Raw genomic sequence first — 20,217 nt, forward strand, 5'->3', positions numbered from 1 at the left:
CAAATTTATTTTTTAAGAATTACTTCTAATATATCTTTCTCACAGAAGGAGGAGGGTATAAGGGAATGTTCTCATTCCATCTGTAAACACTGAAATACAGATCTGGGAAACCAGGGAAGAGACACAAAAAAGTGCATTTTACAAAATTATCAACTAAAATATATTTTACATGTATTACGTTTCAATTTAAATTCTACCGACTGCATTTTTCAGTTTCAAAAAATATTTCCATATCTAATAGATTAAAAAAGCATGAAATATTTTCATTATGGATAAGACATTTGAATTCATTTACATGCTGTCTGCACAACAGCATCAGCAACCACGGGAATCTTAAACAACGTTCTTGGCCTGAAGCAGATTCTAACACGACCAAGAGTCAGGAATTGTCCTCTCCAGGCACGGGGAAAAGCCCCTTCCAGACCCAGGCCAGGGATCATTTCCCCCTGGAAGGGGGCAGAGGGAGTCTCAACGCATTCCTGGGGCCCCCCCAGCCCGGGGTCTCCATCCCTGCCCTGCCCAGCAGTGATGTGAAGCACCCCACACCTCCCAGCACTTCTGGGGGGTCTCTGTGTGCACCCAGGGCTTCCCAAACCATCCCATCCCATCCCATCCCCACCCTGGGAAGCCACCAGCCCCTCCTCGGTGTCCTCCCTCCCTCCCTGCCTGTCACTGAGTCCCAGGAGCACCTCTTTCTCCTGGAATTTTTCTTTTGAGAGCCCCAGGGGTGCTCCTGACCCCCCCCTGACCCAGCACCAACTCCTGGGCAGCCCAACCACCTCCTCCCAGGGGAGCACCAGGGCCCGAGGGGATTGTTGAGGAGAAATCAGAGCAATTGCTTCGACACCAAGAGTACCTTGAGGTATAAATGAGATGAGATCCTTCACCCACGGAACTCCTCCTGGGAACAAACCTCCCAGAGCTGGGGGTTCCCCCAGGAGTTGGGGTTTTTTTCCAGCATCCTCCTCAGGACGGAGCGGGAATCGCCCGCCTGCTCCCACTCATCTCCTCAGCTCCTCTCAAGCCATCCTCTCCCAGACACGTTCCCCTCTTTGGTATGTAAGAGCAAACCTCTGGAGAACTCCTGTGTGAAGTTTCCCTGTCCAGGATGTGGTGCTCTGGGGTTTTTCTCCCCAGTTTTCTCTCCAGGCCTGCAGCCAACAAACCTTCAGCTCCCACCATCGGGTACAGGTGGAGCTCCTTCCAGCAGCAGGAGATGAAGGCAGGATGAACACTTCCACCAAACACAAGCTCAGAAACCTCCAAAACACCAGGACGCTGCAGAGCCTTGCTTCCAGCCAGCAATTCCAGCCAGGGGGAAGGTGGGATAAGTGGGGATTCTCCTTCTTGACCTTAGTGCAATCTGGCTCGGGGCTCCCAGCTGGGACCATCACGCTGCCCTTTGGTTTGCTTTAGAATGAACTGGAACAGTTTGTGTTAAGAGAAGCTGACGTCTGCCCAGGAGCTTTAAACATAAGGCAAGAGGCAAGATCTGCAGGGCTCAGGTTGCATTTGTTGGTTGAACCTTCACAGGTGGAACCTTCACGGGTGGAACCTCCATGGCTGCTCCGCTCCCCTCCGGAGCCACAACGCTGCTGGGTGAGCTGGGGCACCAGGAGGAGCTCAGAGGGGGAGAAAAGCTCTGCTGAGGGCTGCAGCAGCAGCACAGCCACCCTCAGGACACCCATGTAAGAGGAGAGGGGTGAAATTTAAGAAGAAAATAAAAAAAAAGGAAAAAAAAAAAAAAAAAAGAAAAAGGCAAGCGCGCTCCAGAAAAGGGTTTGCAGTTTCCCCCCCGCAGGGTTTTAAACAGGGACTGTGAAATGTGCTGCAGGAAAAACAAGTGGGAAGAGAAAACCTGGAGTCCCCCCCTCTGTGTGCCCCCAGCCCTGGAGGGTGCACAGGACCCCCTCTGGGTCATGGTCAGGGCACCTGGGTCGGGTGCTGCTCCCTGTGCCCCCCAGTGAGCTGGGAATGTCCAGATCCCTCTGCTCTGCCCTGGATCCCACCTCCAGCCCAGGAGGTGCACGGTGACACGGGGAGGTGAGGGGAAGAGAGAGAGGAGGGAAAAGGGGGGTGACCTCTTCCTCTGGCAGAGCAAAACCTACTCAGGCATGACTCAAAGCCACCCTGCACCCCGGAGGTGTCAGAGCCCCCTCGGGAAGCAGCTCTCCCCAGGAGGGTCCTGGCAGAGAGGAGCCTCCCGTGCTCTGCCAAGGAGCTGGGCTCAGGGCTCACACTTCCCACCAGAACTGTCACAGCTCAACTCAACCAACACACCAAATCCTCCCTCCTGCCCCCCAGCCATGGCTCTGGATTCAGCTGATTGGCTTTTATCCCCCGCGACCCCCTCCCCATATACACATCTCTAGATACATATATAGATATAGATTTCCGTATGCAAGTACCTATATCTATATACATATATTTATTTTATAGGTATATAATTTTCATTTATGCTTTTTAATGAAGTGCTGTGCTTTCAACTGCTGCCTTCCTCCAGGGGCTCTGCTTTTCAGTCCGAGCAGCACCAGGTCAGGGGACACAGATGTCCTGGGCTGTCCCCTGCCACCAGCTCCCTGCTCGGCTCCCAGGAAGGGGCTACTGGGGGTTCTTCAGGTGCCACCAGCTCCCTGCTCGGCCCCCAGGAAGGGGCTACTGGGGGTTCTTCAGGTGCCACCAGCTCCCTGCTCAGCCCCCAGGAAGGGGCTACTGGGGGTTCTTCAGGATGCGCCCGTGCCTGAAGTCGTAGACGTGACGACAGAGGAAAACCAGCTCAGGGTCAGTGTCCTCGGGCACCTTGCGGTGCAGAGGGGTGGAATATTCCTCTGAGGGAGGAACCAGGATGGTTTTCCTGCCTGGGATCCCTTCCACTCGACGCTTTGCCAAGGCACAAAATCTGGAAAGCAATTAACAAGAGTTTTAGCACCGGCTCCTGTTGAATTTCATCCCCTGGGGTGGGTCTGGCCTGCCCAGGGATGAGGGGTGGGAGGGGAGTTTAGTTCTGCTCAGGAGGACTGGAAGTTGCTGCTGCTTTTTATCTTCAGCTGTAGGAAGATGTGCAGTAAGGTCATGGACCGGGAAGAGCCACGAGGAGGATAAGGACTGGAGCACCTGCAGTATGAGGAGGCTGAAAGAACTGGGTCTGTTCAGCCCTGAGAAGAGAAGGCTTAGGGGGGACCTTATCACCATGTTCCAGTACTTAAAGGGGGGGCTACAAAGAAGATGGAGACTCTGTACAGTCCACAGTGGAACAAACACTTTGGTGCCCTCTGAAGCATCTGTGTGAGACAGAAGGGGCAGGGAAGGAACCCAGAGTGGAAGAAGCACCTGCAGACTGTGGCACCAAACCATCCAGTAAAAACTCATCAGCAACTCATCCTGCTCCAGCTGGGGCCAAGGCTGTGGGGCTGGGACAGTTCTGCTGGGTGGTGGCTGGAAACAGAAAGGGTGCCAAGAGCTGTAGACAAGAGCAGCAAGTTGAGAGCACCACCTACCTGCAGTACTCTGCAAAGGTCAGCACGTAGCACTTCTCCTCGATGCAGGCAACGCTGTTCTCGTCCTGGTGCCGGGATGCAAAGATCTCGTTCTGCAAGAGAGGCAAGGAAGGGGTGACCCAGCTGGCCAGGAGCTCCACACCTTCACCCAGCACCTTCCAGGGGAGTCTGCCAACACAAGCCCCTAGCAGGTACTCTCTAGAGCCAATATTTCACATCATCCAGACCCCTCCCATGTGTTTTGGGACCTAAAGCGTGGCCCGGGATTGCATCCAGCAGCAGGAGAGCGAAGCATTCAAGAGTTCTCCCATCATTTAACACTGCCCAGCACACTTTGTGAGGCCAAGTGTCCACCTCCCACACCTCCTGACAACATTACAGCAGCAAGGTCACCACCAGCTACACCTCACAGCCTCCTCTGTCCAGCTTGTGGCCACCCCAGGGGATCAGCTTTTGCAAGGCTGTGCTGGAAGAAATAAAAGCAGCATTTTCCAAGTGCTATTGTGATGCCTGGGAATGACACAGAGACAGCTAAGAAGGAGGAAGGCCAAGGTACAAGGAGGTACTGCAGAGGCTCAGAAAAATCCCCACAAGAGGTGCCTTTGCTCCAGCTTATCCAAAACCTGACTTTGGGCACAGACTCCTCCTGGTAGGAACTTGCAGACTGCAGCCAGAAAACCTGGTGAGCCCTGCTCCTGCACACATGCCCCCAGCTCCCAGGGATTCAGTTTCCCCTTTCCAGTTCATTTGTAGAGCTCAGAACTGGAATGGAGCTTGCACAGCACTTTGCTGTCTTTCTGCTACCCTCTGACACACAGCCAGGCTTTCTATTCCATCAAAGCTAAAGGAACCCCTTCATTTCCAACCCTTTCCTCACCCCAATTCCATCAGGCAGGCTGGGTGAGGGAAGAACCAGAAGCCTTTTATCCCCCAGGGAAACTGAGGAAAAACCTGCCAGGATCTGTCAGACACAGGGCAACCCAGCCAGAGCCATTTGCAAGAATTCCAGGCGTGGTTAGATCAGCCAAGACAATCTCTGGGAATAAGGATGCTGTGCCCAAGCCTGGAAGAGTTCCCTGCAGGCTCTGTTTCTGCTCCCAGCCCCGAGGAAGGAGGCTGGAGGGGAAGGTGACAAAAGGGTCACCTCTGGGGGACGTGCAGCATCAGAGAAACTGAGACTGCCACAACTTGCTCCAGGTTTTGGGTTGCTCCTGAGTCATCTTTGGCAAACCTGTCCCAGCTGCTCAGCCCAAACACACACTCTCATTTAGCTCTCAGGTAATTAAGCAGCTGTGCTTGGTTCAGAAAACTCACCCATGCCCTGCAAGCCAGGCAGCTACAACTCCCCAGCTGCACCCAGCTCTGCTCTCATCCCCTTCATCCCCCTTTTATTTAAAAATGGGAAGGAAAAAACAAACAAACAAACAAACAGGGCACCAAGTATTTTGGTGGGTTGAGACCTGGTTTAAATCCAGCTTGGTTCTGTCACCCAGCCTGAGCCCATGCAGAGCAAAGCAAACTCTTTCTAAAAAGCAAACTCCATGCTACTGGCACAACATCCTCCAGTCACTTGTTAATTCTCATCATGAATCTGCCCAGGGGGAGGAGGCTGCAGCCACATTTCTGCACAAAACAAACAAGTTTCTGGAGCCTGATCAGCAGAGGAAGGGATTTCTGATCAAAAGGCAGCAGAGGATCCAGGTACTCCCATGTCCTGCAGGGGGGCAGCAGGAGCTTCGATCTGAGCCCTGTGTTTCTGGGTGAATTAGGACTTTCCTTTTTGGAAAGGTTCTGGTCTTCACTCAGTACAAACTCACCCATCCTGAGGCAGCAGCCAGAGCAACTTTTTATGCAAAGAGTTTTCTCAGATTAAAGAAACATTGGGATTTAACTGAGGGGGCTATGTAAGGAACACAGCAGCAGCTGCTCCAGCCCTGAGTTTCCACCCCCAACAATAAATGGGGCACAGCCTCTCCACAGGACCCCCAGCACACATCTGGCCACAGCTGCACAGCCAAGGGACAGCTCTGTGGGGATGCAGGAGCTGCTGATGCTCAACCCCTTCCCTGCAGGGACACAGACCCAGCAGGACCCCAGTTTGGGGTTGGGGTGCTCACCTGGTGCATACTGGGGTTGCGGCCTCCCTGAGTGTGCTCTGGTCTGTAATACCACAGGAGGCTCATCATCAGCTCCCCTGCAAGAAAGATTGATTAAAACACATCAAGCCTCAGGTTTCTGGTTGTGTTTTCCCCACTACTCTCCAGCTTCCTCCTCCTGCTTTGTCCCCTTCACTCCCCCAGTGCTCCCGTGGAGGCAGCTGTGCCCTGATCAATATTTCATGCTGAATTGGGTGTCCTTTTGTTACAGCAAGAAGTCAGACACGTTGCTGTTCCATGACACCCTCGCCCCCTTCTACTTGGGTTACGTCGTCACAAGAAGGTCAGGCACAAAAAAAAAAAAAAAAAAAAAAAAAAATAGAGATACAGAAATTAAACAATTCCAGCTGGAAAAAATGATCTGTTCAGACAGCAAGCTGGAAAAAAATGCTCATCCACAGCTGGGTATTTGCAGCATCACCTCCCAGGTTACTGACAGAGCTGCTGTTGCAGGATGATGTGACCACGAGGGGCCTCACCACACCTTCTTTTAAACAGTGTTTGGTTTTATTTGATTTTTAGTAAGCCTTGCACTTGATAGCATTTGGCACAGCTTCCCTGGCTCGGGAACTGGTCAGACATGGGACCTGAACATCAAACCCACACTGCTCCAATCACCAGCTCTACCTGGTCCCTTCTGCAGACAAGTCCCTGCTCCACACCCCCTCCCAGCCCTGGCCCTCTGAGGGGCTCCTGAGCTGTCTGCTGCCATGAAACACAGCAGGAGATGGCTGCTAGGACAGGCATGTGGCAGATATTATGTGCTTTCATGAGCAGGAAGATCCTGATTGCTGGTCCCAGGCTGGTGATTCATGAACATTTCAGTTCCTGGAACAAGCTGAAAGAAAGCCACGGAGCTCATCCCTTCCTCTCCATCACCTGGCCTGGCAGCACTGGAGTGCCCTACCAAGCCTGCAGCTCTCCCAAGATCCATCATTTTCCCCGGTCCTGGCTCTCCCACCCCTGCAACTCCCACTCTCTGGGCAGGGCACCTGTTTTGGGGTCTTCCCACAGTGCTGATATCTTGGCGACGTATGGCATTGACTTCTTCCTGGGCCCTGACTTGAGGAGCACAGTGTCCCGTACCCGGATGATCTCCCCATCCCTCTCCACAGCCTGGTAGCTCTTCCGAACAGCTGGCTCTGGTTCATTCTAGGAAACACACCAAAAAATAAAGCATAGCTGAGTGCGTGGGTAAAAGAGTTAATTTATTGCTTGTTACCCCAACCCCGGACTCCTCGATGTTTTAGCAAAGAGCTTCCACTCCAAGAGACCTCCCAGAGAAGTCACACAGCATCCAGACCACCTGCATTTGGTTTGTAACCACAAAGATCAGGCCAAATGAATTTCTTCTCCAAAGAAAGATCAGTGAGGAAGAGCACCCAAGTGCTCAGAGCCCTGGCTGCTGTGTCCCAGTGAAGCCAAGCACAGCTCCTTCCTTCCTTCCCCTGCACAGTGCTGGCAGCAAGGAGCAGCTCTCCAGCAGGTCTCACATTCAGGAGATGAAGGGCAAATTGCTCCTTCCCCAGCACCCCAGCCTGAGGGGTGGATGCAAGAGGGGCACCCCCTGCCTTCCAGGGGCTCCATCCTGACACAGCCCTCAGGTCTGTGCACTGCCCTAAGCTGCAAAACCTCTGCTGGAGGAGTGTCCCCTGGCTGCTGACACGTGCTGCTGGCCCCTCAGCACCTCTCCCACCTTCCCAGACAGCACAGGGCTCTGGATTTCACAGCTCTCAGAGGAAGGATATTGCCTTCTTCCTCCTCTGAAATGTGCTTTACTGCAGGGAGCACCCCAGCAGGACATCTCTGCCCCTGCAGACAAGAAAGCCTTGCAGGAGTGACCAGCCATGCCACCAAGGAATGGACGAGAAGGGGGATATTGGGTGCTAGGAAAAAAATCCATCTGGGAGCCAGGATACTGTCCCTGCCCTCTGTGCTCTCTGGGAGATCCCTGCTGGGCTGCAGGGAGCAGAACATCCTTAGGAGAGAACATCCTTCAGACTCCTGCTCCTGGGAATGAGGCTGGAGCCCCAGATGGGTTTGCCCTGACCCAGGAGGAGGAGGCTGGAGGACAATGTCACTGCAGGATGGCCTCACAGGTGCCACCCTTGCAGATCCTGAAGCCAGAGGCATTCATCATTGTGGCATTTCAGCTGATGCCAGCAGAGGAGCAGCAGGTTCTGCTTCCTTCCCAAGCTGCCTGCCACACTGTGCAAGGTAAGACCAGGGCACGTAAGGAAAAAATAAACCCAGCAGCAGCTCAGCCTCCAAGCCCAGCCAAGAGGCACTATCTGCTTATCTAAGAGCTTCCAGATGGCATCCAGTGACCATCTCCACCTGGAAGCAAACCCTGAAAGGCTCTCAAGCTTTGACCTTACTCCCCAGAAAGTGCACTGAAGGGGGACAGCCCTACAGTTATTCCTGGGTAGGAATAACCCCAGCCACCAGGAGAGATCTGGGGATCTGAGATTCTGCTGGAAAGCAGCTCCATGGAGAAAGCCCTTGGAGTCCTGGTGGGCAGTGAACTCTCCAGGGGTCAGCAATGTGCCCTGGTGGGCAAGAGGCCAACGGGATCCTGGGGGCATCAGGAAAAGTGTGTCCAGCAGATCCAGGGAGGTTCTGCTCCCCCTCTGCTCTGCCCTGAGGAGACCACACCTGGAATCCTGGATCCAATTTGGGGCTCCCCAGTTCAGGAGAGACAGAGATCTACTGGAGAGAGCCCCAGGGAGAGCTACAAGGATGATGAAGGGACTTGAGCATCTCTCCTATGAAGAAAGAGTGAGAGCCCTGGGGCTGTTCAGCCTGGAGAAAAGAAGGCTGAGGGGGTCTTCTGATTGTCCATCAATATCTGAGGGGTGGGAGGGTCCAATCTCTTTTCAGTGGTGCCCAGTAATAGTTCAAGGAATAATGGGTTGGAGCTGGAACATAGGAAGTTCCACCTCAACACAAGCAGAAACTTCTTGAGTAGGAGGGAGCCCAGAGAGGTTCTGGAGTCTCCTCTGGTGGCTTCCAAACCCCCCTGGATGTGTTCTGCGTGTCCCGCCCAGGGTGACCCTGCTGGGACAGGGGGGTTGGGCTCTATGGTTCCTTCCAACCCCTGATATTCTGTGATACAGACACACAAGCAGGTCCCCACAGGCACCTACCACGACATAGACAGCCTTCTCAGAGGCTGTGCCCACGGGGATCCATCCGTTGGTGGCTCTCCTCCTGCTGATGCGTTGCTGCTTCGGGTGGGAGTGACCTCCTGTGGCTTTGCTGTCCGAGGCGTGGAGACAGCCTGGAGTATTCCTGAGCCCGGATTTGGAGCCACTGGGAGGCTTGGAGCTCTGTGGACATTCTCGGGCCATGGTCTGAGGGTCAGAGTTGGGGGTCTGCAGGTGAGGAACGGGCTCTGCAGCCGGTGGCACGCTGGGTACAGGACATCCTGAGAGCGGGTGGGCAGGAGAGGCTGGGTGCCCTGCCACAGGGATTGTGAGGTTCAGCTGGTCCAGAGACTTGCAGCCTTCTAATAGAGGGAAAGAGAAAAGAACATCGTGTAAAAAAAATCATCTTTTATCATTTAAAATGACAACACAACCAAGACCGTCCCAAACTACCACCCCTTCCCCCCCCAAAGCTCCCCCCGTTGCACAGTTCCAGCAGTTTAAGTCTCTCCAGGCTGTGATTTCCACTGGATCTGGAAAGCACAGACACTTCCAAGCCTGCCGTGCTCCAAGCTGTTGCTGCTGCTGCCACTGAGCCAGGACAAACCCCTCTGAAATCCCCCAAAGCAACGCCAGCCACGCAGAGACAGGAGGCTGGCCAGGGGCCAAGGCAGCTCCAAGCCTGTCAATATGTACAAAAGAAATAAAAGGCTTATCAAAACGGTGGGAAGGATTAAACCACACTCACAGAAGCAGCCCAGGCTTCTTCTCAACAAGCCAAATCCTACTCATCGGGGAAAACTCGGAAGATTCTCCAAATTAACTCCAGAAATATGAAACAAGGTGGAACCAAACCAGGAAAGCTGATGCAGGCAGAGATGCAAGAGAGCAGAAGCATCAACCACAACAGGTTGGAAAGGAGCTGACTCTGGGCCTCCCCAAAGCACCCCAGAACACCTCCAGGAGCCATGGAACAACCCAGGCCAAGGTGTCCCACAGAAGAGCAGGTCAGGTTGGAATTACCCACAGCCAGCAAGAAGAAAGCTCCCAGACCATCCTGCTCCCTCCACCAGGGCTGTGCCAAAAGGCAACCCCCAAGAGATGCCTCCAGACTGGAGCACGTCCCAGCAGAGCTGCTAACAAACCTCAAAGTGGAAACCCATCTGAACTCACCAAGCTGCAGCTGAGTAACTCCTGAGATCCCCTTGCAATCACAGACAAATTATTGCCTCCAGTCTCCCACCTGACCCTCCCCAAAGAGGCTACAACAAAACCACTTCTGAACTGCAAACACCAGGCTGCTCTGGAGCATCCCTGGGCTTTGCTCCCCCTGAGCAGCAGCTGCCCCAACACTGGGATGTGAGGCAGGAATCCTGCCTGGCCTGGGCAGGCACGGGACCCACAGAACCCTCCTTCACCTCTGGTTTGAGTTTCCAAGCTTGAACTAAAGCAGGATGAAGCTTCACCAAAGTACCCACTCAATTTCAGGGAGGCAGAGCAGACACTTCCCAGATCTCATCCCCACCACCCAAACTCCACACCACAAAGCACCCACGGGATGGGAAAGCAAAGGAGACCACGACTGCCACAATTCCAGCCTGGTTTGTACTTCAAACCAGGTTTTAAATATTTCACAAGATATTTTTCAATAGCAAAGGCAAAGCTCCAAGATAAAAGTCTGAAAAGCAGGGGAGGGACAGAAGAGAGGCAAGCAAACACCTGCACCCTCCTCTTACCTGTTCTCATGTCAATGCTTCACTTCCAGGTGCCAAGAGGAGCAGGGACAGGCTTGCTGCTCACCCAAGTGACAATGTGCACCCAGCTCTCTGCAGCCAAACTGCAGCACCTGCCCACCCAGCAGACTCCAGACACATCCTCACACAGCCCAGCTACAAAATCTGGAATTGCATTCCCTGTAGCTTGCACCACTGGGAGTCCAACGACCCGGGCAGTGCCTGTCCCTTCACACCTCTCTGCTCTGCCAGGATGCTTCAGCCCCCAGTGCTGGGCTTTAGGAGCAGAAGAGGGACCCCGAGGGTCCTTCCCAGCTCTTGGCTGGGAGCAGGAGAGTGAGAAGCCCCACAGGGGAACTCAAACCCACTCACACAGCTCAAAGCTAAGCCACGCTGTCAGTCACCTGCCTGCCCAAACCCTTTCACCTGTTCTATGCTTCCCATACCAACCTTTCCATGGGTTAAAACAGGGGGGGAAGAAACACAGATCCCTCCCGAGCTGCAGAGGATGCTGCTTGGCCTCCTGGCAACCAGATCCCTCCCGTTGGCCACCGTGGCAAACCAGCCCTCTCCTCCTGAGAGCAGCCAGCCAGGTTTGCTGGCACTTTTGGAGCTTACCTGCTGCAAAAGGCATTTTGTAGGGGTGTGTGTTCCTCCCGGCGTGCAGGCTGCTGACCCTGCCCTCGGGCACCACGCTGCAGACGCTGTAGCTGCTGATGGCCGTGCCCTCCCCACAGCAGTACGGGGAGTTACACCAGTGCAGAGGCTGGAAATGAGCACCTGATGGCAAGGAACCGGGCGAGACCAAGAGCCCCTGGCAGGTAGCTGACTGGGAAAGCTCGTCCTTGGGGTAAAGGGAGCAGTGGGTGTAGCCACTGTATCCACTTTGGCCGTAATAAACGTAAAACCCGTTCAGGGGAGTCAGATCCGAGGACTCGTAGAGACATCCACAATCCGTGTGGTTCCCGGGCACAGGCAGGGGAGGGAACTGCTGCACGGGGAAGGAAGGCTGATGGAATTCCTGCTTGGGGGTGGGGGATTTCTCTCCAGGCCTCCCGTACTCTGGCTTCATGGAAGCTTGTCCACCCATGAGCAAGGGCAGCCTGTGGTAGAACCCCTGCGTGCTGGCGTAGGAGCTCGACAGCGACTCGTAAGGGATGGGTTCTGCTGGCCCGTAGAGCCTGGAGGAGTCCTGCTGCTCTCCTTTCCCCCCAGCCCCCAGGTGCAGCCCTCGCCAGCCCTGCTGACCTTCCATTTTCAGGCCAGCAGCTTCCTTCTTGGATTTGACACAGTTCTTCCGACCGGCTTTGGCCCACTTGAGCGCTGACTTGGAGCAGGGGTTCTCCAACTTGCCCTCCCCGTCTGATTTACTCCTCTGCTTCAGGGGTTGCTCTTTCTCATGGGTCAGCTTCAGAAAGGCCACGGCGTTCAGGCTAGCCAGTCTCTTAGGGGTGGGATGATAGGAGATGGCACCCTCCTCCCTTTTTGCCCCGTCATCAAAGACCTCATCCAGGGAGTGGTCGCAGCTATTGCATTTCTGACCGGGCTCGTGCTGCCGGCTTTTGCCTTTCCCTGTTTTCACAGCTGTTTTTTCCAGCAGGGGCCAACTGTCCCCAGCTTTGCAATGCAAGTTCTTCAGGGCGCAGTCTCCGCCGGCTTTCCCCGAGTCCCTGCGGCAGCGCCTGCCCGACAGGAGCCCCTCGTCCCTCTCAAACAGCAGATTGTTCACCGCCTCGGCGTTGAGCGAGGCCACCCTGCGCTTCCTGGGCTCCGAGGGGACGGCCCCGGGCTCCTGCTCTGCCCCCGGACAACTCCCTGGACGCTTCTCCCCGGACCCGTCGCTCTTCCCTGCTCCCTGCGCTTGTTCGGAGAACAAAGCGGGTCCCAAACCTTCCACCCAGCTGGGAAGGTCCTTTTTTTTACAGCTCTGGCTCTGTTTTGACAGAGAGCCGGCCACATCCTCCAGCCGGGTGAGGAGCACCTTGCAGGTCTTCTTGTTGACCGAGGGGAGCAGCCGCCTGCGCAGCGGGTACGTCTTCCTCACCTCGTGCAGGTTCTTGGGTTTGTTGGACCCCACGAACCCGCCGGGACACTTGGGAGCCTGGGGGGCATCTCCACCTCTCTGCCTGCCACACTGGGTGTCGGTCCTGTCCATCCTCCTGCTGCCTGTCGGGGAGGAAGCTTGGCCAGCAGAACCAGCTGGATGCTTCAGAAGGAAAAGTTGTTTCTTCCGGGCATGCGTCATAGGATCAGCGTCCAGTCCTGAGGAGGAACAGAAGAAAGAAGAGATTAATACCCCGGAGAGGGACCCATCTCCTCACGAAGCCCCAGCTGCCAACGAGGACACGTCTGGGGAAGCTCATTTCTGCACGTGGCTGCTGGGCACTTAAGGCAATTGAGAGACAGGATGCAGCGAGATGTGGCTGAGTGCTAAGCCAGAGAGCACGATGGTGACTGCAAGCAAGGTGGTGGCAGCAAATGCCACAGGGGCCAGGACACCCAGGGCACGGCCAGAAAGCTGCTTCACCTCCTCCCTGTCTGCTCCCTCCTTCCCAACAGGCTACAGATTGTCATCAACTGCCCTAAATCTGGTGGGAATGCTGGTCCGGGGCATCCAGCAGAGATAAATCCCAGGTATTTGACTGATTTGTTGTCATTTGCTGAAGCAATTAGACAAAAGCAAAACAAAAACCCTACCTACTCCTTTGAAAGTTTTCTTTCTGGGTCTCTTAAGCAAATTTCTGCCAACGTTAATAAATTAAATACCTGCAGATCCCTGTGCAGGTTAGAACCTGGCTACCTGCTGCTCTTGTTCCCTGCAGATGCGTTTTATAAACATTGTGGACATTAAACAACCAGATCATCATGTTTGGCCAAAAATATGTTTATGGGAGGAAAGAGTAACTCATCTGTATGTCATTCCTGATTTCTCACCTGGATACCATGGCAAGGCACTGTTAAAAACCAACACAAATCACTAAAACACAAGAAGAATGAGTAGGAACTTGCTACCAATGACAGGAGAAGAGCAGCACTGTCCAGAGAGCCCCTTCAGCCATGTGGTGGCTTCCTCAGTTATCCAGCAAACTGAGCCTAATTTTTAGTTTTCTTCTTCCATTTTTAGCAGCCAGGTTCCTGCACCTTTGCACTCTTCAATTTCAGCTCCAGCAATCCAGGCTCCTTTGGGTATTTGAGGAATTAAGGAATTTTTGCAGTCCACAGGAGCACATGCCCTGTGAAGAAGCTGTAGGTCTAACGCTAAGAAGGGAAAGGTGATATTCATCTAAAACATGACAAAATTTTAACGTTTATAAAAAATTAAAATAAAAATCAGCCTATTGGAGTGATACTGAAATAGATTTAATGAAGTTGGCACCAGCAAGAGCAGAGAAGGACAACTGCTTGCATTTAATGGCATTTATGAAAGAGCCAGATTCCCTTTCTTGGCACCAGAGTCAGTCTGCAGATCACAGGGACTGAGGAGGGGTCTGATCCCCCTGCAATCAGGTACTTGGCTGGAACATCTCTCTATTGACACCATCGACACTGGGCTGCCACTTCTGAGGCTTTTAATTAAAGCTGCTGCTGCTTCTGCAGTGATTAGAACAAAGCTCCTGAATTACAAGAACTGTTCATTTGCTATGGTTTAATCAAGCTGATAATTAGATTATCTATCTGAAGTAAGCCCAGTGTGTTTTAATTGACTTGCTTATATATGCATTAACTAAAAGAAACTCAGGAACTGAAAGCTGCCGTGGTTTGCACGTTGTTTTTGTTGATGTCAGAACCTTCCTGAGCTGTTGTGGGGTAACTTACACCCTGCTACACACAGGGTACTTCCCATGGACAGTGTCCAAATGGGAGTGCTCTGGGGGTAGCAAACATTTATGGATATCCATGGGATTTTATTTATTATTAGAATAAGAGGTTCTGGAAATTAGGAGGATCATTATCAGACAGAAAATTTCCTCCAAAATTGGAATTCTTGGAAAAGAGGCTACACACACCTCTGCAGTTTGCAGGGGGACTGCAATTTAAGGAACAACTCATGCAGAGCAGGGTTTGGCAGTGACAGAACATCCCAGAGATCCAAGCCCCAGGGGAGGATAACTCTGCCCAGGTGGTACAGACCAGTCCCTTCCTTACAACTCCCACCCTGCTCCCTCTTGTCCCCAGTGAGAGCCCAAGATTCAGGCAGAGGTGCTCAGCAGAGGAGAAAAACCCAAAACAAAGAGCTGTGGCTTGTCTTAAAGCCCAGCATCAGCCACCTTGTTGTCCTCAAGCTCTCACAAGCCACAGCCTGACCTTCTGGACACAATCCATCCATGCTCCTTGCTGGGGCTTTATAGCCTGCTGGTACTGCAGTGTTAGAGAACCTATAAAACCTGAGCTCTACAGACATGACTTCAGTCATTCCACACCTGCTCCAGAGTTAGAAAAAGCCTGGCAGAGCCTGAAGGATGGGGATTTTCCCAAGAGTGGAGACTCATTAACAGCACAGTGACCTGCAGTGATCTTCCCTGCTTGACCCCATGAGAAGTGCCAAGACAAAGAACAGCTTAAATAAAGTATCTTTTCTGGAACAAAAGCATGGGAATTGCTTTAAGTAAGAACACCCAAAAAGTGATTTTTTTTTTTCCTTCCTTTTTCCTGCCTACATTTCCTACAAGTGTGAGGAATCCACCTGCCTCTCCAGCCTGGCCACAAGAGCTGCCTTCCAGCGTGCAGCATCATCCCTGCTTCATCCAGCTTCATCCCTGCCAGGCTGCAACCAGGAGCAGCAAGAGAAACACTCGAGTTGAACATGCAAAGATGACAGCAGAGACAGCAAGTCAGAAAGGCACTAAAGCTGGAGGAGCCCTACAGCAACCCAGCTGGAGAGCCTCAGTCACAGAAGCCCTCGGCCACGACAAGTTCTTTGGCACAACAGTAACCACCCCATCACAGAAAGGTGAGGATTTGTTATTTTTTAATAAAAGGAGGTGATGCCTGCATAGAGTTGGTCTCTAAGTTGTAGTCCCCACACTGGGAGGTCACCTGCTCTCATACTGAGAAGCCCTCACCTAGAGATGAATGGCTAAATTTCTGGAAATTTGTGGAAAGGCAGGAAAAGCCAGCCCCTCAGCACCACAGCCAAGCCAGTCCTTCTAGTGCCACAAGGAAAGCACCAGTACCACCCAGTACCACTTCCACCTGGTGGTACACCCTCTGAAATCCAGCTCTACAGCAGAGGGCACACGCAGAAATAGAGCCAAAGTAACTTAAGCAAATAAATGCAGAAGTTGGCGTCATCCTCAAAAATCTCTGCAATGGATTCCTTGACCAAGCAAAAAGAAAAGCAACAACAGCAACAACAAAATTAGCCAACTTTCTCCCTGACCTTCTCAGTTTGGAGACTGAGAGAAGGTCATTCTTTCAGATCCCACTCCACTAAAAACCTGCAGTCCAAAATCAGGTGAATTCTGTTTGGCTCCACGTTACCAGTGTTGCACCAGCAGAAAGAAACTGGTTGGGTGGATCAGTCACAAAGTGTGGTAAAAAAGATTCAGTTCCTACCCAGGGAACTCCCCGTGATATCAGCACTATAAAACAACTGCCATGAGTGGTTTGAAGCTGAGGGGCTGTTTATCCTCCTTTTTCTGACACAATTCTCTAAAGGAGGTGGGAGCAGCCAGCTTGGTATCTGCAGTGGATCCTGTTATTCCACAGCCAAACTCCTTGTGAATTTATTACCAACCATCGTGACCAAGGAGGGGAAAAAAGACACCAACAGCTGGCTCCATGCCCCACAGAAGCCAAGAGCAATGTTTCAGATCTGCTCCTCCTCCTCTCTTTTGGAAAACCCCACAAAAGTCACTTCCCAAAGCAAAGACATAAAAACAACTGTGCCCAAAAACTTCCAAGAAATCACAAAATCATCTGAAGAGCTGTAAGTGAAAATACTTAAGCCAGAGCTACCCGTTTATTGCTTGCAGCTGAGGAACTGGATTAATGGGAAGAAGACTTTTAGGTTCAACCCTTGCAGAAATTAAACAAGTTCAGCAAAGCAGCTTGGTCTGATCAACTGAATCCAGAGGCCTCCCAGCATTTCAAATTGAGCAGGAATTGCTGCCTCCTTCCTCATCCTGAAAAGTTCACTTGACAGCTGTTGAACCCAAACCAGATCGGAATAAAGAACAATTTAAAATAACACCCCTCATCACTGGTTCAACTTTCTGCTAGAATAAACCCAGTACCCAAACAGCAAAATCAGAAGAGAGTTGATGCCTCATTAGTAGGAAAATAAGCAAGTGTGTTAACAGCTGCATTTTCTGTAATCATGCAGCTGCAGCATCTGTCTCTCCCTCTCTATCCCCTGATTGCAAGTGAAAGGAGAAGAAACCAGCCTGGGACTGCCCACTTGAGCACCATCTCCTTCCCAGAGCTTCACTACAGAGCTGCACTCCTTCTGTGCCAAAAGCACAGAAATTTAAAGCTCTTAAAGCTCCTAATCCATCTGGCACTTCAGCCCTTCACAGTTCCACCACCACCAAGCTCTCTCCGTGCCCAGCATCACTTTGTCACCTCCCAGCCCCTCCACCTCAAGCCACATCCACTGCAATGGGGGCAGCTTAAGCTACAACAACAGCCCTGGCACTGCAAGTATCTGGAGGATTGGCTCGTTTCTCCCTGCTGCTTTTACAGGAAAATAATTCTTGGTGTTCTGAGGAAGGTGTTGCATGGAGGAAGGCTCCCAGGAGCTCTGGGAACTGCGGATAAATCAGAGAAGCATCAGGTACCTCGTGCTGAATCACCCCGCAGCATCGCTGCCATCTCCAGCATCCAGAAAATCTCTGAATTGCTGCAATCTGCCTCACCAAGGTCCAGCCCTGGCTTTTCCCTGGAGGTCCATCACCCACGTGCTCCAGAGAAAACTGTTTATCCAGAGCTCCTGAGACTGCAGCACAAGCTTGTTCCTCTCCCCCTTCCAGACAGCCCCAGCCACTCCTCAGCACCTCCCAATAACCACACGGATCCTGCACTGGAGGACACAGCCCAGGCCTCGGGACCTTCAGAAAACATCTGCAAAAAGAGGTCTGGGACAACTCTGGCACAGCCAGGAGAGGATCTCTGGCAGCTGCATGGGAGCAGGCTCTGCTCCAGCACTGGTAATTACAATTTCCTTGGGAAAGCCAATGCTGCAGCCAGGGAGCTGGGAGTGCTGCAGCACACGTGTGCCCCTGCTACATCACAGCCCTCAAACAACTGCAATTAGGATGTTTTGCTTTACAAACACGAGTCCCAGAGATGCCTGAAAGCAATGGCAAGCTGAGAACAAACCACGCTGGGGTGCAATCCCTGCCTGCACAAACCCTGTGAACACCCCAGAGGTTCCCCCCCAGCTGATTGCTGCCGCGGGTCTGTCCCAGCCCCCATTATCTGGGTGCAGATCTTGCTCTGAAGTGCTTCGTGGGGAAGCCAAAATTGAATTTCTCCAGCTGTTCTCATGCTCTCCACAGCCCTGGCAAGCAGCACTTGTGAGGAATGAAAGTGAAAAAAGAAAAACAAGAAAAAAACCAGAATACCCTGCTGCACCATCAAAGCCCAAGCTCAGCACACAGAGCTCCCCAGTCCCAGGCTCTGATCTCCCCCTCTGCAGGCAGCATTTGTGACCAGCATGTGATAAGTTTGCCAGCCCCAGGGGAAAGTGGCCCTTTTTCCCTTTTTAACCCTCAAATGCATAAAGGGGAGTGCAAAATTCCCTGGCCAAAGCAATCTGGAGAGGCCAAGGGAGCACCTTGCTTCACTAACCTTGCTTGCCTAGCAAGTTTTTTTCACTTTGGAGTAAACTGTTCAATTCCACGTGCACCTAGCTGAGGAAAGCCAGCTATGGTTTTTCTCTGGAGGTCCAGAGATGGATGAAAGGCAAAAGAAATGTGTCCCCTCAGAGCCAGGCAAGGTCATTTTGTCCCTCTCTGAGCAAACTAAGGGGACAGAACCAATCCTGATCTCCCCCTTCCAAGTTCTCCAGTTTTTTCAGTGAGCTTGGAGCTCTGGGGGAGTGAGGGTGGCTCACCCGGTACCAGCTCATTCAGTACAGGGGACAGAATGATGTACAAGTTTTGGGGTGAATGGCAAGATGTTTCCTCAAAATCAACGACCAGGTGCATTATCTGGGGGACAAATGGAACCCCTAGAAATAGCAAATTCCTTTTCAGAAAGGCACCAGCTCTCCCTCTGCATTTCTGATGCTAAAAAGCCATACCACTGTATTTAATTGCCAGTGAAAGGCTGCCACTTCGGTTGAATGTTCAGTAAATGCTAGAGTAAGAAAAAATAAATGTGGGAAGTTCTATGTGACCTCAGCAACTCAAACATCAGTCACCAAAACCAAGATGAAGCTTTGTAGCCACAGCCTGATTACATATGTGTGTTGAAGTAAAACCAAAGTTTCTGAATGCAAAGCCTTCCCCAAGCACCTATGTCTAGAGCCGTGGCCAACACTTACAAAAACCACTTCCTCTGGCCTACAAGAACTGAAGATTTCCATCCCTAAGAGCTGTCCCAAGGCTTCTGCTTGTGAGCTGGAGGCTCTGCAGGCAGCAGGGATGCTGCAGCCTTGAACAGCTCCGGGAAATCAGTTCAGGTGAGTTCAGAGCTCCAGGAGCAGCAGCACAGCCACAGTTTCACAGCCCCTCTCTGGAGGAGAGATGCACATGCTGAGCTTATCCCCAAGCTAAGCCACCCCCACCCCTCAAAAACTCCAAACTCGATTAAAAAACAAACAAACAAAACTTGGAAGGAGGAGATCGGGACTTGGTTCTGCATCCTTGGTTTGCTCAGAGAGGGTCAAAACCTTCCCTGCCTCCAAGGAGACATTTCTTTTGCCTTTCAGGTTAAAGAGGGATGCACCAGGATGAGCAGGAACCATTGAGCTAATGGATGTCCTAAGGGTGATAAAGCTTACAGCAGTTCCTGAGCAGTTTTAATCCTGCATCCATCACTCATGTGCTTCCTCCAGGAGAGTCTCCCAGCTGCAGCAGCAGGAACCCAAGGCCATGCCAAAATCAGGGACAACTGCCCCTGGATGTTAAGTCTCTAAGCTCTGTTTGCACACTGAGCAGTTCAGGGGCTCTGGGGAAAAATTACTCTGCAGCCATGTCACTACAGACAGAGGCAAACAGGGGAAAGCCACCCCCTCCCTGCACAGAAACCACCTCTTTGCCAGTGCAAACACGGGAAGGATTCCCACGGTGCAAAGCCCACCGCCAGCTTCTCCCCTCTCAGAAACAACCTGGGAAAAAGAAATACAAAACAAAATTAAAAAAAGAAGCGTGGCCAACCAGCCAGGCTGCTGCAAGGAAAGCCCAAGGAGGGCAAAGGAAATCCCCGGCGTCTGCAAGCGCAGGAGAGGAGGACATGGAGGAGGGGGTGAAAATCAGGCTCGACTTGTCTGGAGTCTGACAGCTCTGAATGAGAGCACTCAGGCTTCAGGGAGGCTCTGGCCAGGCTTCTGCTCTATCACTCCCTGGTGACTCAGTCACGAAGGTTTAGGCAGTGAACAGAGAGAACTGGAAAGGACGGGAGGGGCACGGACCCGACCAGCTGAGAAACTGGGGAGGCTGAAGTTGACACGGATTGTGCAACTCCCTCAAAGCATCCCAGAGAACATCAGCAGCAATAGTACTACCCATAAAATACCAGA

At 52.3% G+C, this 20,217-nt stretch overlaps 1 protein-coding gene across 2 annotated transcripts in view; it reads right to left on the reverse strand.

Moving 5' to 3' along the window:
- Positions 1-2,409: 2,409 nt before the first annotated feature.
- Positions 2,410-20,217, reverse strand: part of BAHD1 (bromo adjacent homology domain containing 1) — a 32,111-nt gene continuing 14,303 nt past the window's right edge. Inside the window, exons 2-8 of one of the 2 annotated variants that reach the window (XM_071761740.1) lie at positions 11,151-12,794; positions 8,800-9,161; positions 6,646-6,805; positions 5,615-5,691; positions 3,498-3,589; positions 2,728-2,899; positions 2,410-2,619 (exon numbers count right to left, since the gene is read on the reverse strand). In XM_071761740.1, the coding sequence (XP_071617841.1) occupies positions 2,602-2,619; positions 2,728-2,899; positions 3,498-3,589; positions 5,615-5,691; positions 6,646-6,805; positions 8,800-9,161; positions 11,151-12,777 (2,508 nt within the window). In that variant the 5' untranslated portion in view covers positions 12,778-12,794 and the 3' untranslated portion in view covers positions 2,410-2,601. Of the gene's footprint in view, positions 2,620-2,648; positions 2,900-3,497; positions 3,590-5,614; positions 5,692-6,645; positions 6,806-8,799; positions 9,162-11,150; positions 12,795-20,217 lie in introns of those variants that run through there. The other variant, XM_071761742.1, reaches the window with a different exon arrangement.

This window comes from Heliangelus exortis, chromosome 18 (assembly GCF_036169615.1).
Source record: "Heliangelus exortis chromosome 18, bHelExo1.hap1, whole genome shotgun sequence".
NCBI classification, from domain to species: Eukaryota; Metazoa; Chordata; class Aves; order Apodiformes; family Trochilidae; genus Heliangelus; species Heliangelus exortis.